This window comes from Manacus candei, unplaced genomic scaffold, assembly GCF_025592945.1.
Source record: "Manacus candei isolate 608988 ecotype Guabito, Panama unplaced genomic scaffold, ASM2559294v1 h1tg000047l, whole genome shotgun sequence".
Classification (NCBI taxonomy): Eukaryota; Metazoa; Chordata; class Aves; order Passeriformes; family Pipridae; genus Manacus; species Manacus candei.
In genome coordinates, this window is record NW_026138095.1 from 5,571,271 (window position 1) to 5,588,448 (window position 17,178).

At 39.9% G+C, this 17,178-nt stretch overlaps 1 protein-coding gene and 1 long non-coding RNA gene across 2 annotated transcripts in view; one reads left to right on the plus strand and one right to left on the minus strand.

The window, feature by feature from the left end:
• The window catches only part of LOC127475833 (uncharacterized), a 95,257-nt gene that overhangs the window by 55,795 nt on the left and 22,284 nt on the right, over nt 1-17,178 (minus strand). The gene's annotated exons all lie outside the window — the stretch shown is intronic.
• Nucleotides 1-17,178, plus strand: part of CA10 (carbonic anhydrase 10) — a 185,834-nt gene that overhangs the window by 34,009 nt on the left and 134,647 nt on the right. The window contains exon 3 of the mRNA XM_051798013.1: nt 1,815-1,889. Within this exon, the coding sequence (XP_051653973.1) occupies nt 1,815-1,889 (75 nt within the window). The remainder of the gene's footprint in view (nt 1-1,814; nt 1,890-17,178) is intronic.

The window sequence follows — 17,178 nt, forward strand, 5'->3', positions numbered from 1 at the left end:
GATCAAAAAAACTGCAGTTCAGACTGGATATGAATAATGTTCTGCTCAGATATTTTGATTGTGGTTTGGGATTTGCCATTTTCCAAATGTTTATGGAGTGTAGTCCAGCACAACAAAGCCATGCACAGTTTGAGTTCTCCAGGCAATATTATAAAAACTAAAATAAGGAAGCAAACATCATCTGCAAACCATAAAGAGTACACAGAGGAACAGTCCCTTCAGTTTAACATGGCACCACTCAGTTCCTGGAACAAGCATCAAGGGCAAATCTACATCCACACATATCCCATTCCATTGGTGTGTCTGGATTTTGGTAAAGCAAAGTGTTGGTCTTTCTGTCAGGATGTTTAATTAACTTCAGCTTGACTTTTGTTTCTGCAGTTTACAGTCATTTAAATCATAAACACTGTTTTGTAACTGATAGAACAGTATGTAATGGTCCTCATCTTGTATCCTTTTTAGCCTGAATTTCATATCCTCGTTATAATTTTTAATGTCAACAACAATTTTTATTATTTTGCTGGAACTTTTCCCAGGGTAATTGTGTCTTTTGTAAATAATATGTGATTTAGAAATGAAACTGCAGCAGAAAGCTGCTAAATCCAGCATCTTCTGTGGCTGCATTTTTATGTTAAGAAATTCTTGGGCCTACTGGAAGAGGCTGAAAGTGTCTTAAAAAGAAGATCAACCCAGAATTTAATTTAATGGTGCACAAGGTAACTGAGCTTTCTGTATCTCAGTGAGAGTTGCTCTAAATAGGAACATATCAAGCAAAATACAAGTGAAGGGAGAACATATTTGCATATCAGCCCTGCTCTTATGGAGATAACTGCACATTTATCTTGCTGTGTGTCTGTGTGCCCTTTGAAAATATTTCCAACTAATGGAGATTTTACATTTTGACCACAAAATTTGCTCCGGTTCCAATTCCCTTCCAGACAAAGAGAAGTAATGACCTTATTAGACCAATCAAGACCTCTCTGCTCTTGGCTTTTCAGGAATTTAGAGAAGTCCTTCAGGCAACAGTCTCATCAGGGGCAAACCTTATCCAGAGCTTGGCCTTTTTATTGCTACAGCCTTCAGAGCATCAATCAGAGCAGCCTTTTCTTGTGCTGCTGCCCTGTGCTCCAAACACAAGTGTACAAGAGCTGCCTGTCCCACACATGGACCAGCAGCAGGGTGGCCATGGGGGGGGATCAGTAACAAGGGCTCCACTGCAGACAGAAAAGATGGAAAAAAACATATTCCTGCCTCAGCATGGCAGCACGAGCCAGGATTTGGGAAGCCACGGGCTGTGCCTTTCTGGTCTGGCTTTGGAACTCAAAGCAGCAGCAGTTACAGACACAGCTGTTGTTGCCTGTGGTTCACTCTGCCACTTCTTCCCCCTCAAAGTGAGACATTATTGGAGAACTTGGGAGAGGAAAGGGAGAAACTGCTTTTCAATCCACAGCTTGGACTCAGGTATTGACCACCGAGCCCACCCCTTTTTCTCTGCATTTTTATCCCATGTTGGAATTCTAGGTGGCATAGAAACCATCAATAGTGCTATAAATCCTCATTTTCTACTTGAATTGTTAAGTTTAGTGATCAATTCTTCAAAAGCAGAGTGTGATTTACTGCATGAGAAACAGGGACAAGGTTCTCTAAGATACAGATGCTTTGCATGATTCTATAAATTGAATAAAAATCACTTAGAAACTTGAGGAATGACTCTTCCTTAGAAGATGGTACCCTGATTAGAGTTTCCAAAGTTTGGCTAATTAAGTCCTATGTTTTGCCTTAATTTTATGGTTTCTTTGATTATTTCTTTCTAGCTCAACAAAATTCACCAAAAATCCATGAAGGCTGGTGGGCTTACAAGGAGGTGGTCCAGGGAAGCTTTGTTCCAGGTAAGTGTAATTTAAAAACTTTAGTCTTTATCGAATTTTTTTTTCACCAGAATTAATATATTTGGATTTGGGGAAGGTTTTTTTAGTTTGGTTTGTTTTATTTATTGCAAAGATTTGAAGTTCACAAGGACTCAACACCACATTATAGTGAAGTATAAACTGGTTTCTGTCAATATATCATCCAAAGACTGTGGCTGTTTTCCAGGAAAGGAATCAGCTTGATGACATTCCTGGTTTCTCTCAGTAAACCTTAAGTGATGCTACTTGGTGAATAGGAAAGGGAGGACTGAAAAGCAGTACTGTTAACTGGATTAACTTATCTGATTCAGCACTTCTAGATTATCACATTTCTACAAATTTAGGAGTACATGAGGACAGGAACCCAATTGAAAATGAGCCCAGCATGCAAGTTTCACTGCTTTTTGTTTTGGAAACAAGAAACAGTGAGTGAAGTAAAATCATAACTTGGCTTCAGTGAGATTTAGTAAATGATAAATAACAAAGAAGCAGCTAAAAGGATTCTGTTCAGTATGTTTTCAGTGCAGTAGAGGTGAATATGCATTAATTTATGTATATTGGCTGTCTCTTAGAAGGTAAAGTAGTGCTCCAAGTTCTATCATGAATGCACCATAAAAATTGCCACATGATCTTGGCTATTGTGTAAGCTATTCCTAAAGACCTGTAGATTTGATCTATTATCAGCTATTTTCACTGTTGTGAGAACTCTAAGAATCTGACAATCAAAATGCTGAATGTCCTGGTAGGAATATTTGTGCAAATGAGGGGAAATATTTCAACCCACAAGTTTCTGGCACGAAATGCCTGTGAAAAGCACGTATGAAAATCAACATCTACAGGCCCGGAGCTTAATTACATATTGGTGTAGCATAAAGTAGCTTTTCAGATTTCCTTGAGATTGGTTTGGGCTGTCAGCGACACTCCAGTGTGTTGTTGTGCATGTTTAGTTCCTAATGCTGGCAGCAGGGGAAGAAACCTGGAGAATACAATCACCTGCTTTCAAGATACTTCAGCCTTCCCAATTTGCATGACTCAGGCAGATGCCCAGGAGAAAATGAATGAAAAAAAAAATATTTGCTGAACAGACCTAAGCTTAAAGTTATTGAGAAAAATAATTCAATTTTCAGGGATGTAAGGAAACGTATGTGATCAGGTAACAGTACTTGTGGTATTCTAGTCTTAATACTGTGAGAAATTTGGGCTTGGGAACACCCTTAGAAGATTAAGGAGAGAACAGTCATGACTCAAGCTTCCAAGAAAGAAAACCTTTTAGACTGGTGTGGAGGGACACCTCCTTTCTGAGAACACCCCATGAGTGGAATATTGGACTAACCTGGCACACATCCTCAAGAACTGGTGCAGAAGGACACAGAAACAGCACCCTTAAGAAGCCATGAAGAAAGCAAGGGTAATTTGGGGACACCTTTCTTTCAGGCTGCTCCCTTTCTTTCAGACTCAGCTCTGCAGCCTGTAACCCTCAGCGGAAGAGAGACATCGCATGAGATTTTACAAAACAAACAACTCTCCTTTTTTTTTTTTTTTCCCAGCAGCACCTAGATTTTGGAGCCTTTGAAAACCATATTTAAAGCATTTCAAGGCTGCATTTATGGTTCTGCTCTCAGACTAACACATCACAAAGGAGATGTTAGTGCATATTAAGTTTACCCATCCTGGTAGCAGCCACGTATCAGATCTCGCCTGAGATGCTAATTAGCACCTGAGAGGTGAGAGCTGCAGGCAGGCTCAGGAGCTACTGCTGAAGTTGCTGACTGATGTGCACTGAAGCAAACAGCTACAGCCATCTGCTAAGATGTTTTCTTTCCACAGCTGTTTGTCCTGACCCAGAGCTGGAAGTTAACACCCCCAAAGATATGAAAAGGGAGTGTTTGTCCAAGAGTCTGTCACTGAAGCTCAAAACTGCCATCTAAGCTGATATGATTGACGTGAATAGAGCTCTTGAGCTGCTTGGGGGAGCCCCCACAAGCACAGAGATGATTAATTGGGGGCAATAGCGTTGTGAAACACAGCAGGAGGAGATGCTGGAGTTTGTCTATCACAGCTTCAGCTGGGTGAATACTTTTCGCCTACTTCAAAGCAAAGTCAGTGTCTCCCTTTGAACTATCACTCCTTTCATGTATAGCTGTGTAAGAATGCATTCAGGAGAGTAGCACAATATGCCCAGGTTAGAATATGCCATTCATAAGTTTTTCTGCTTAATAATCTGTTTCGGATGCATTTAAGTCAAGTCCTAAAAAGTGCTCCAGATCCTGTGCAAATTTGTCGTTGAGCAGTTCATGAAATCAAACCATATTTCACTACATTCCCAAAATTCCAGGCTCCCTATATTCTGGGATAGATTTTAGAAAAAAATTATTTTAAACCACTAATATTTGTCTGGACACGGGGTTTTTTCCTACTGCAAACACTTGCAGTCACTGATGTGTATCTACAGGCAGGAAAGGATGCAGGCAGAGATGAGGTAGAAGACCCTCACACCATCTTTCCCAACTTCCCTGCTTGTGCTGCTCAACAGAGGAGGCAGAAGTGGGAACTGGCAGGTTCTCTCACTACAGGAACTGGCTCAGGTCTGTCTTGGTGCCCAGCCTTGCAAGAGGTGCAGAGTCATCAAGCGCAGGAAGGAAGGTGCATCAAGGCTGGATCTGTGTGTGCTACTAAAGCATAAACCACCCTCCCATCTCTCACCTTCTCTGTAAGCAAAGAACTGCTCTTATGGTTTAAATCATGTAGGCAAACATAGTAGAAAGTAAGTAGTGCTTTAAAATGTTAATCAAATGCAAATTAGGTTCCAAATTAAACTTCAGGGAGTGTTCAAGGATGAAGAAGAAATACTTTCCTTTATACATGGTGATCTGCATAATAATCAAATAATTTATATTATTACAAACTTTCACTACATAGACTTTTTCTGGTACGGAATATCAAAGTAGTTCATGATGGGTTAAAATACATTTAAATAACCTTTTTCTTATCTTTTGTTTGGCTGAGTAGTGCTGTGACTGTGACCATGTTGTGTCACTGAAGTAGTGCAAGCAATTGCAGGGTGGCCAAGACAATCACATTTCAAACTATTCTGTACCATTTCTGGTACTTCAAACAGATGTGCAGAACCTTTGATACTTTACTCTCATGTGTCTGATTGTATTGATTCTTTTCATACTGTTCCTGTTTTTTCATAGCATTATAAAAGTGGGCTCTGCTAGGCATAAAATATAAAGGTGGTTAAATCTAATTTGTGAGCATGGAATTCACTTGCCAAAACTCCATCCCATTGCAGAAACTTTGGACTATGTGTGAGTAAGAGGGCATAAGTGTTTCTTTCCCAGGGAAGATTACTCTCTCTTCAGGATCCTCCCTGAATTACTCCAAGACTAAAGTTACTTTACAAAGTGTTAGTGCTCAGCTGAGAGGAGGAAGTCCATCAAATAAGCAGTGAACATTGCTGAAGGGGCAGATGTTCTTCTCCTTCCTTATAATCAAGGTTGTAAAACATCTCTAATCCCAAATAAAAGTCTACATCCACTATGATTCATTATTGGTTACAGATCACCACATCAAAGGCCACCTGTTCCCCTGAGATTCTGAGATGAGAAATCCCCTGTTCATGGTTCCTTTCACAACTCATTTTACTATAAAAGGGAGAAAGACTGTTGGAGTTTGGTGATGCTGTTCCTGCCCTTTGCAAGGATCACCTTGATGGGATTATGCCCTAACACAGACCAGCTGGCAAAGCTACACTAACTGGAATGAGACATGGGCAGTGATTGAGAAGCACAGAGAAATTCCCTCCAAGGAGGAGATGAATGAATTTGGTAATGATTTACAAGAAAAAGGAGGTCTGAAACAATTGACAAACTTGATAATGAGCGCCAAAACCTCATTTTAAACTTCCTGCTATCACCATGTGCTCTTGTTACGCCCCACAGAGGCAGCTCAAGTGTCCCTGGTTTCTCCTGTGTGAGCTTCAAGATTTGTTTCTATTGCAGCTTTGAGATTTCCTTTTAAACTACACATTTCTTTATGCACTTGTCCAAAAATAGCCTTTGATGGGCGGGTCAGGGTAAGAACCATGAAGTGTTTGTCCACGGCTTGAGACTGAGAGATGCAAAACTTCAAACCCACACCCTTCAGCTCTCAGTTTATGCCATCCTGCAGTCACAGAGGGCTCTGTTTCATACACTGAGACTGCCTGAATATTACAACACAAACCTGCTGATTGCTACTCCTGCACTGCTCGTTTTTCTACTAACTATAAAATTTTTTCTAGTCTTATTTTGGGACTTCAGGAGGCTGCAGCATCACTCACCATCTGGTGCATTCTGCTTGTCAGTGAAAACAGTGGTGCTGTCTGAGCTACAGCAGTGTTTTAAACAGTCTGCACACACTCTTCAAAATCATACAGTCTGGTGCTGACTCTGAAGAATTAACCAGCCATATATAATTATTTATTGGAACAATAATAGCAGTTTTTCTTTTAGAAAGCAGTATATTGGAACAGCTCATTTCTTCAGGGTGATAGAGCATAGATTCTGGAAATCATTCACTTATTGATTTGAACTTAGATTAGTATATATATTTCAGCTTTGGTTGTCAGTTAAAGATAGCTTGAAGGAAATATATTTTGTAACAAATATTTTCTTGGTTTCTTACTTCCTTTGGTGATTCTGCAAAAATTGGCAGTTTTCTTATCATGTAACTAGAAAGGAAACTAGATTTTTTGCTATGTTTTTACATGGAAGTTAAATATAATTCAACATGGACTTTCTCCCTGTCACAGCACCTGGTGGCTCTGTGATTTGGTTCCCACAGCCCCCTCACTGGCAAGGAGCTCAGGACTGAGGGTCACCCTTCACAGGTGCTTTTGTTACTGTCACAAAACTCAAAAACTTTTTGTTTCTGGGTCCTTTCATTCCTTTGAACACCCATCTACACAATCCTTTTCACAAGAGTCTTTTCAATAGAGGAAGTTACTGTCTTAACCATTTCCCAAACAGATCTCTGAATACTGCTTTTCCCTCTAAGCTGCCTTGGCTCCTTCCATGAAAAAACCAAAATTTTAGAGGGCCAGCAGTGTGAACTAACTGCAGTAAAGCACTCTGAAAACCTAAAACTTTAAACCTTGACAAACTTGTGGTTGAACCACAGTTCTTTGCTAACATGGTCTCGGATCCCTTTTCTTTCAACAGCCCAGTTATCTTTCTTAGATATGGTTTTTCCTCCTAGGTTATGATTAGTATCCACAGAAGAAAAATTGCATGTAACAGATGTATCTCAGACTTTGCCTCATTATCCCGACATGACCCAATGATTCAAATTGTCTCCCTGCCTGTTTCCAGCCACACCAGGCACTGCAAAGGTCAAGCCTTCCCTTTATAACCAACACATAAAATAGCAGGTTGTTCCTTGCTGTGTTACCACCTGTCCAGGACCTGCAGGTTCCACCCCCTACGACACAGTGTCCCTCTTCTGCTTCAGGAATGTGTTAATAAAGGAGATCTTCAAGGCAGGAATCTGCAGATCCTTCTCAATTATTGTTCCTCACACTTTGCTGCTAGGTTAGACACCCATTTTGGGGATAGCAGCATTCCAGCATTCAACTTCTTGATGAAGTTGAAAACCCTCCTTCCCACTGTCCCGAAGTGGATGCTGCTCACATCACTAAGTATGGGTTATAAGCACATACACTAAGTATGGGTTATAAGCACAAATAACAATTAAGTACCAGTAATTTTTGAAACAGTTGTAGCAGGTGGCACTACCTCAACCTGCATGGAAGGAAGTTTAAGAGATTTAATACCATTTGGGCATTTATGTCCTCAAACAGGGGAACAGGGTGCAGTATCCAAAAACATCTGTCTCACATACTGTGGAGTCTCCAATCATTACAGAATCTTGAAGACCTGTAGTTACTGTTGGTAAAGCAACTGCTCTTTCTGCAAATTTAATGCAGTTTATTTTTTTTAATGTTATCCAAGTCCACTTTAAGTCTATTAAAAGTGAAAAGCCTGCAACCAAGGGCTGGAGCTTTGGCTATTAATTATGTTTTAGCAGAAGTCTTTTTGTGTGTGTGTGTGTGTGTGTGTGCACATGTTTTTGTACAGGACAGTAGCTCACTACTTCCTACATTAAAAACCCCTTTCTATATGGATTTTCATGGTACAGTTTAAAATAAGTTAGTGTCCTGTGGAGAAAGAAGTCACTGAGAATAGTAAGGAATAGTATTTTTCTGTGGTAATGAGGTTCTTCCCCACTGGTGTGTAATTGGACTTAATCAGAGAAGGGTTACAGTGCTTCAGCCTATGTTTGCTTAAGTACTTCTCCCATAAATCAGTGTGGGATGAGATAGAACTGGAAGGGATTGCACTACAGCATGGAAATAGGGATGATGAGTGGTGCTAAGATGGTGCCTCACTGCTCCTCCTGTCATTATCCCACTTAAAAAAATTACTCTTGTAAAATGCTCTGATGAAGAGAATTATATTTTAAGAGTACTACAATTACAATTTGCAATTGTCAGGTGGGAATCCACCTCCCATTTCACTGAGACTGTTCACATCAGTGACTTCAGGAAGATTATTCCTGTGATGGACTCAGCACCAGTGAGGACTTTATATAAATAAATTTGCAGTTGTTAATTCATACATCTCATTAGTACAATTTAGTGTAGAATTGCCACTTCCTACAGGGAAGAGTATGGTCAACACAGCTACACCCTCATCTGTGTTTAAAATAATCTCCTGTGAACTAAGACCACACCACTGTTCTGGGCACAGTTCACAGAGTAACTGCTTGTTTCTTGTCACTGAAAGCTTTACTGTTCCTTACAAAAAACTTCCCTGTCAAACCCTGACCCCTGCCTAATAAAGAGGTCAAAAAGAAAAGGAAATGAGACTCTTACCTAAAGGTAAATACATCCTGTGGTGTGCAAGTACTCATAGGCTGCTGTGACTTAACTTGTACATAAGGAATCAGAGGACTGTTTGATCATACTATTTATTCAGTAACCTGCTAACCTGACTTTATTTCATCTGTGTATGTGTAGGATTACTTAAGCTCCTCAATTAGGGGACTGACAGAGACTTGATAGTCTGAAACCACTCATTTGTACTCAGTGAAAATTTCCTCTTATAACACCTCTCTAAAAAGGTCAGTTGTGAATTCACTGAACCATGAATCCACTGAACATACCTGGGAGCAAAATCCACGCTCCTCATTTACCACCTCTGCCTACGAGCACCTGGAATTATTATTTGGAGAAGTTTTACTGCTGTTACTTACAGGGATTAAAATACAGCTATCATATAACATCACCCCCACCACAGTATTTCTGGGCACATGCTATTTGTGGTCACTGAAAGATTTACAAGCTCTAACAAAGGAACTCACAATAAAATACAGTCACTTGCTTAATGCATTTCCGGGTACCTGCTGCCCCTGCCAAGCTGTAAATCACATTATGGGGAATGACTCTGTCCAAAAAAGGAACCTTCCTGAATGTTATTGATTGGGGTTTTTTTTTTCTACTACTGAAAATATTACTTAAAATCGTCACCTTTTCGCTTTCTGAATAGAGAGTGGTTTTATATTAGGCCGCTTTTTCATTTTATATTTATAAAATGTACAAAAAAATGCATTAGTGTTTCCAGACCGAGAAGTCACCAACTTTATAGGCAGGACATAAACCCTGAAAATAACAGCATAACATCATAATGGGAAAGCTGACAGGTCGTTAACTACAGCAGAGCAAATGGCACTGCTGTAATTCACATGTGCATGTAGACAAGAGCACAGCCTGCAGCCTTCCAGAGCCTGGGCAGAAGGGAAAAACACTGGAGGATGGAGCACAAAATCACCAGGTCACACTGGAAGTTGTTCACTTGACACATAGCTGATAGATGAACCCCAACACAGAGACTGTTCTTTAGGACCTTTTCCTCCTCCTAATTTATTTTCCCTGTGTGTTTAATATCTCTGAGCTTCAGTTATGGGGGTTTGGGCGAAGATTGAAGGTCTTTACACAGAGAGGTCATTTTACAAATATTAAATGAGGTGTAGGTATAGAAAGATGCATAAGGTGAGTTCAAGGCAGCAGTGTGGAGGCTGGGAGAGAATTAAACAAGCAGTTCAGATATCTGTGTCATCAGGCTGGTCTGCCCAGTGCCACTTGATTAGAAATGAAACAAGATGTGCCTGCAAATCTTTTGGAGAAACCCATGTCTTTTGGCTGACTGAAGTGCAGGGGTGCAGCTGCCCCAGCAGAGAAGCAGCAGTGGGCACAGGGTGGGCACTGTGGGCTTGGCACCTCCTCTATGTGCATCACCAGATATTCCATGGCAAGGGCTCGGGTGAACAGGGCTGAGGAATGTCCCGTGGGTATTTGCAGTGGCATTTTGGCACCATCTCACACCGTGTGACAAGCTCAGAAGTGAGGAAGGAAGGAGGGTGTGCAGGCCAAGTGACAGCCAACTGCAGGGCCACTGCTTCAGTTCAAGAACAAACCCAAAGGCTGAAAGCACTTGCAGTGAAACAGTGACATTTCAATCAGGGATTTTTCCTCCTTGCTTATAAGAAATACCTGGGTCAAGTTGGGTTTAGTAATGTCTCTGAAATCCAGGCAATACTTTGTTCCTACACTGGAATATTTAGGAAGCAAGTCTGGCTGAAGTAGTCCCTACAAAAGCAAGCTGCTGCCAGTTTGGAAAATCCTAGGTTATTACTTTTGTCTGAAAATAGGTCACACTGAAAACAGTGGGATTTGCTTGCTGAGAAGTGTTATATCCCTTGAATAAAGGCCATCAGAAGCTGATTCTTAAAAAAAAAAAAAAAATAAAAAAAAATCAATATTTACAAGATTACATTCCTTTTACAATGGTTTTATTTAAAACCATCTCTTTCCAACATCTTTAAGTGCAGCGAAATTACTTATTTACACAGCTGTGTAGTGCAGCCTCCATCTCTTTTCAAGGGTGTATACACTGCAATTACATTAATTATGTGCTTTTTGAGGAGATCACATTTTAATACCATACCCTTTGTTGCTCAAGGAGGAGAGGGACTGCATGGAAGGAATAAACCTTTGTACTGGGATCATGCTGGTGTTGCCACAGCACTAAGCAGGTACAGGATGAAGGAGCTGCTCAGCTCTGAGAGGAGCTGCTCCTCCAAATCTCAGTCAGATGCATTTAAAGCCGCATCACGGGCCAGCTGCCCCTCTACAACATGCAGCTGGGAGGGATGGCTAATTCCCAGCTTTACTCCCAATTTAGAACTGCAGGATTTAGCTGTTCTGTATGACTCAGAACACAGCAGATGACATAGGAGAGAACACATCAGATTATGTAGTCAACCTTTCTGTATTTTCAAACTGGGCTACACAGGCTGTGCCTACAGAACACTGGTGCATGTCAGGCCATTTTCCAGGAGGGAATTCTGATTCCATTTTGCTTTTCCTATCCAGCAGTTGGGCATCTTCAAATGGCTTTTCCTCCCAGCCTTAAATTAGGCTTTCTTAAAATAAAGAAAGAATAAATGACTGAAGTCTAATAGGATATGGCTAAAACACTTACATTGCATGGCCTTGGCAGGCTCTATTATCCACACACTGACATCTTCAGAATTACTTGGTATTTTAATGTGCATTTAAAATTGGTTAACAGGAGTATAAATTAAAGTAATAGTGAAACTAGTCTCTCAAGATTTTATTGCTCATTGTAATTTTATGTTTATGGGCTTATTGCTGTGTGGCAGGACTTGTGGCATTTTAGTTTTAGAGAGTACAGTAGTAAGAAGATGGTGCCTCACCCAGAGCCTGTGAAACCAATGGAAGTCCTTCCACTTGACTTGAACAGGCTCTGTCTCAGGACCACAGTCACATCATTTTCACTGTGAACAGCTTGGATTTAGTTTCTCAGCTAAGAACACTGTCCAGAGAAAATTCCTTTGTAGATAGAATTTTAAACACTTAATCTCAACTAATTTTACATTATTTTTCATGCAGCTCTTATGGCTAGCTTAGTTAAAAAAATTAATGAAGAGGAAGAAAAAGATGAAAATGGAAATTTTGTATTTGCTGAGATGTGACATGAGTTAAAAGTTGTGTGCAGAGATATGACTCAATTCCTACACCTCTCAGTGCAACCACAGTGGAATTCTGGAGGGGACCAAAGGAAAAGTCCTAACTAAAGTGGCAAAAATTGCATTGAATTAAAAGATGTGAAACTCTTCTCCTGTGCTAATGATGCTCAGGTTTCTGTCTTGTCCTTTGTTCCTAATTCTCTACCTACTCTTTTCACAGCCTTCTCTCAATACAAAAAGTACATTTGGGCAGGCACAGTTACACACTTAAGGAATGATACAGAGCTCCAAGTAATAGCTGTAGAAGAGAACAGAAATTCTCCCAGCTTGTTATATCAAGTCATGAGTATTCGTGTTTATTTGTGTCCATTAATTATAACAAGCACTTTACATTTGCATATTTTTTGCATTAAAACTCTGCCTAAAATACCATTAGATTGTAAAGATAAAGACATGGAGGAGCTCCAGAATGTGAATATTATGAAACACATAAGAAAAAGAAAGTTCCTCAGGTTCCTAAACAGCACCTCTTGATTTAGAAAGTCCAGTCTGAAATGCAGAATATTTTTTTCTAATACTTTCCACTTTCAGAGCTGGTTTAGCAGTCTAAGTCCCAGTGGCTTTTTAAGATTGATGGCCACATCTACAAACTGCATTTAAGTGCTTTAAAATGCAAACGACTGGCCAAGGAAAAGGAGGGAAGTACCTCAGACACACAGTTTCTCCCCAGAGGCTCTGGGAGCTGGGCATCCAACTTGCTTAGGCAAGATGAGAAGATCCCAGGAGGCACCTACTGTATCATTTAGTGCCTGAAGACCATCATAATTCTGTCTGTAGAGTTCCAAAGTACTTAAATCATCTTTAAAGAAGAACTTTAGTGCCTGCAAGAGTATCCTCTATTCTCTTAGGGGTTGAAAGTGGAGTAAATAACTGAAGTATTAGTTAACCCCCCCACCTCCCAAGCCCTTAAATGAAAATTCAGAGAAAGTTAAATTACTTTAAAGCAGAATAGGCAGAAGAAATGGGTTCAAGTGAAAGATGTTCTTGTTTCTTGCCTGCTTCTGGGAAGATTTCTGGTACTCTGTTCCTAATGGGCCCTTCAGGAAGCTGTTACTGAGATAGTGGCATTTAATTTTCGATTTCCTGCTTGACCTTGTTCTGCAACAGGAGTTTGCATTGGTTTTCATGCATAATGTACCTGAAGACACCTTCAGCTACTCAGTACATAACAGTGTTGCTGGACCATATATTTACAGGGAGGATTTTGTGGAGTGTGCTGTTCATAATTGGGGAAGGGGGGATTCTTGGATGCAGGCTCTTAAATACACAAAAGCTGCCGGAATAACATCAGCTGGCTTTAATAAGAAAACATTTTCACAAGTGTTGTAAAGATGTATTTTTGCTTACTAACCACACACCTACAGTCACATTTCCCAAAGTGTATTAAACTGCACAGTCCCATCCTCTGTGTCACATCTGCCTCTGAGAGAAGCAGAGCACTAAATCTTCTGACATGACCTGTCTGCAAACATCCTGTCTGTGGACTGGGCTGCAGAAGGGGGGCACTGGGTTCTTCTTTGCATTCTGTGTGATTTTTACAGACAGAATAGTTTTCAAAAGCCCTGCCATTCTCTGTCCTTGGGTAGAGAGAGGCAGTGAATGAACATTTCTGTCATGTTTTTCTGTCCTAGAAGGCAAAAGGATTGGCTCAAGAACTTCTGTCTTATTTTGTGTCAGTAGAGAGCTCCACTTTCCCTCCAAATAGCCCATTCTGTTGCTTGACATATTTGCTTTTAGAGCCAGAGTCTGCTGTCAAAAACAAGCCAGCCCAGTACATGTTCTATGATTATGAAAGTTTTTACTGTTGTGACTTCTAAAACTGTCTCGAGCTGCAACAGGGGTCCTGCATATTGTAGTGTTAAATATGCAGGAAATTCATATTTTTGGGAAGTGCTTTCCTTTTACAGCAGAAGTTTAACAAATAGAACCAGATTCAAGTGTCCTTATTCAGAGAATCTCTAAATTTGGTATGTGTTTTCACTCCCTAACTTGCCTCTTCGCTTCGTGACAGATATTTTAAGTAAACCCAAGATGATACTGCACCTCACCTCCAAGTGGCTGTGGGTAATCTTCTCCCAGTACAACTTGAATTTCTATTCTCTCCCTGCCATAATTTGCATGAAAGTAACTGTTAAATATATAATTTCATATTATGAACAGACGTAACCCCAAATATAGAGAGAATTTCATATTATGAATGGACATAATCCCAAATATATTTGTATCTCCTCATTTGCTATCTCAGCTAATGCCCAAATTTGTTCATTGTGAGTCTGGATGCACTATAAGCTAAACAGAAATGGTCAAACTTCAGCCTTTTCAAGAGCTCAGTTGGATTTTTCATCCCCCAAACCCCACTGCTTCAGCAGAGACCTTCAGCCACCTGGGGAGCTCCTCAAACCCACCTGCTCCAAAGAAGGAGCAGAAATGCCTTTAAGCATTGCACTGATAAGGGATCAAATTCTGCTTTTTCCTTCTTCTAAAACAACCAAAACCTCCAAACAGACCCAGCTACTGTGTAGTGCAAACCAAAACACCAAAGCCCAGAGAGGATGATCACAATATTACATTTCACCAGCCTCTAACACCTTAAATTAATTGTTCTACTCATCCTGATAACGGGTTTCTGATTTTTTGTTTTTCAAGCAGGTTTTTCATAACTGTTTTCTTTGCTACTTGGCTCTCCATTTGGGGTTCACAGACACATTTATGTGTGCATACACCTATATCTGTAGAGGTTTTTAACGTTTTTAACATTTAAGATTCAAATGTTTGATATACAGAACGTTTATCTACAGCATTCCCTATGTAATACTAGGAAATAATACATGTGTGGTACAAATTAATCTAGTGGTTGAAGAACAGCAGATATAAATTATTCTACAAGACAGAACTTAATTAGTGGATTTTTATGGTGTGTGGAGATGGATAAAGCGCTCCTGGAATGCTGAGGCCTTTGCATGAAGATTGACAAATAATTTCAGGTTGGATTTTTTAATTGCTTTTAAGAGCTGAAACAACCATTGGGATGCACAAGATGTCTTTTCAATAGTCAGTCACCTCATTTATGCATTCTTTTATGGATTTTAGCCTTGTGCTTTTTTTGTGAATATTTTTCTGATAGAATTTGAGCTTTTAAGGATCAGGTTTCTAGAAATAAGCCACAGGAAATTGGGATAATAATATCTAATTCTACATTAATGTCAGCCAAACTTATTGGGAAAACCTGTTGTCTTATTTCTAGATGCAAAAGGTGGGTCATCTTGGAAACTTCTAATGTCTCTGGCACTTTTACCCTGTTTCTTATTATTCCCAAAGAATTTTTACTCTCTTCTTTTTTGTAGTTTCACCACGCTTGGGTACCAGACTGTTTGCAATGAACAGTTCTAGTTTCTTCATATACCTTTGGAATACTCTTATTATTATTTTAAAATAGCTTGTACACTGCCAAGTACTGTATCCAAAACAACATTTTCATTGATAGTTGAATTGGGGCTTTGAGCTTATTTTAAATCTCAAACACAACATGGATCGTTGAATGCCCAAACAACAAACCAGCCTGATTCTACTTTCACTTGCAAAAATACATCCCAGCTTTACAGTTGTAAACTTTGAGAAATTTTGTACATATTTCCAGTATGGAATCCACTGCAGGTAATTAGTTTGACAGAAGATTACAGGAGTTTGGGTATTTGAGAATTACCCAGTAGAGAGCACTGGGGCCAGTCAACAAAGGAAGAAGAGGATGTTTTGGACAGAGGAACAACAAATCCATGTTGTGCAAAGGATAGCAACAGAAAGGCAGAGAGTTACCATTTTCACTCTGATTTAGCAATGCAAGTTGGGATGGGCTCAATCCAACATCCTTCCCAGCTGCTGTGTCTAAAGTTAGGAATGGACTTGTAGGAGGACCAGCAACCCACAATGAAGCCTAAGAATGTCCACAGCAGACTTAGCTGTGAGTGCAAGGTCCGTGAGCAATGGTTTAATGCAAAATTGGGTTTTGCTTTGACTGAAATAAATGGAGAATTTTATTTAGTAAAAACAGCGAGCCCAGAATTTTTTAACTTTCACAAAACTGGCAGCTAAATCCAAGAACATATGTCCAATTTACTGTGTGGGCAAGGCATTTCTACAGAACTCTAAAAATAAGTTGTTGTGTATGTTTTCTGAAGGTGGGAGTGACCTTCTGGAGATACTTGAGCTTTTAGGAATCATCCCCAACAGGAAATTAATGAATCACGTACTGAGTTCACCGTGTTCTGTAGGTATTTCTTGTTCTAAACTTAAAGTCTGTGGGATTAAGCCTCTTCTCACCATTTTTACTTCAGATTTGCCCCAGTATAAAGGGTGTGGGCAGTAATCTGGGTGTGGGGAGTTGCTTTTGGATTCTACCAAACCCAAAACGATAGTAACGAGATATAAAAACAAAACTGGATTGGAAAAATTACAACCTGTTTTTTGTAGGTACACATCATGTATAATCTTGTAAGACTGGTATGTAGCTTCCGTTCTGATCTCCATTTTCAAACTGATTATAAATAAATAAATAAAGTGAAGTAAGATTTCCTTGTTATAAAAGCATCTCAAAGTATGTCAATGCAAAGCACTGACTAGAATCTGCATGTCTGAGGTTTTCACATACATTTTTGTTTCTCAGCTCTGCATAGTGTTGCCATTCAGCCCTGTTAAATGTGACTGTAAGAGTAAAAAATTGATAGTGAGCCTCAAGATTCAGTTCTTGCTACAAGAAAGAAAAGGGTTCAATTTTTCTCTACTGTATAAAATCCTATTTGATGGAGAGAACAGAAAGGTAACATGAGAATCCATCACCTGTTCTCACAGTACTGAAGAGATTCAAGAATGTGGAAGACAGTGTAAATCAGTAGATATTCCTCAGCCATAGACTTTGGAATGGGCCATGTGGAAGTATTCATGAAGGCAAGCCAGAAAGATTGGAGAAAAGGCAAAAGTCCTAAGCAAACACTCCTAGTTCTGCTGCCAGCAAGTCTCCCGAGACTCACACAACCAGTTAGGGGGGGCCCTGGAAGTCTGAGCTTTGGAAAGAAAATCTGCTTCTCTCCAGCTTTCAGAGTGAAGAAATATCAAGCAGAACTTG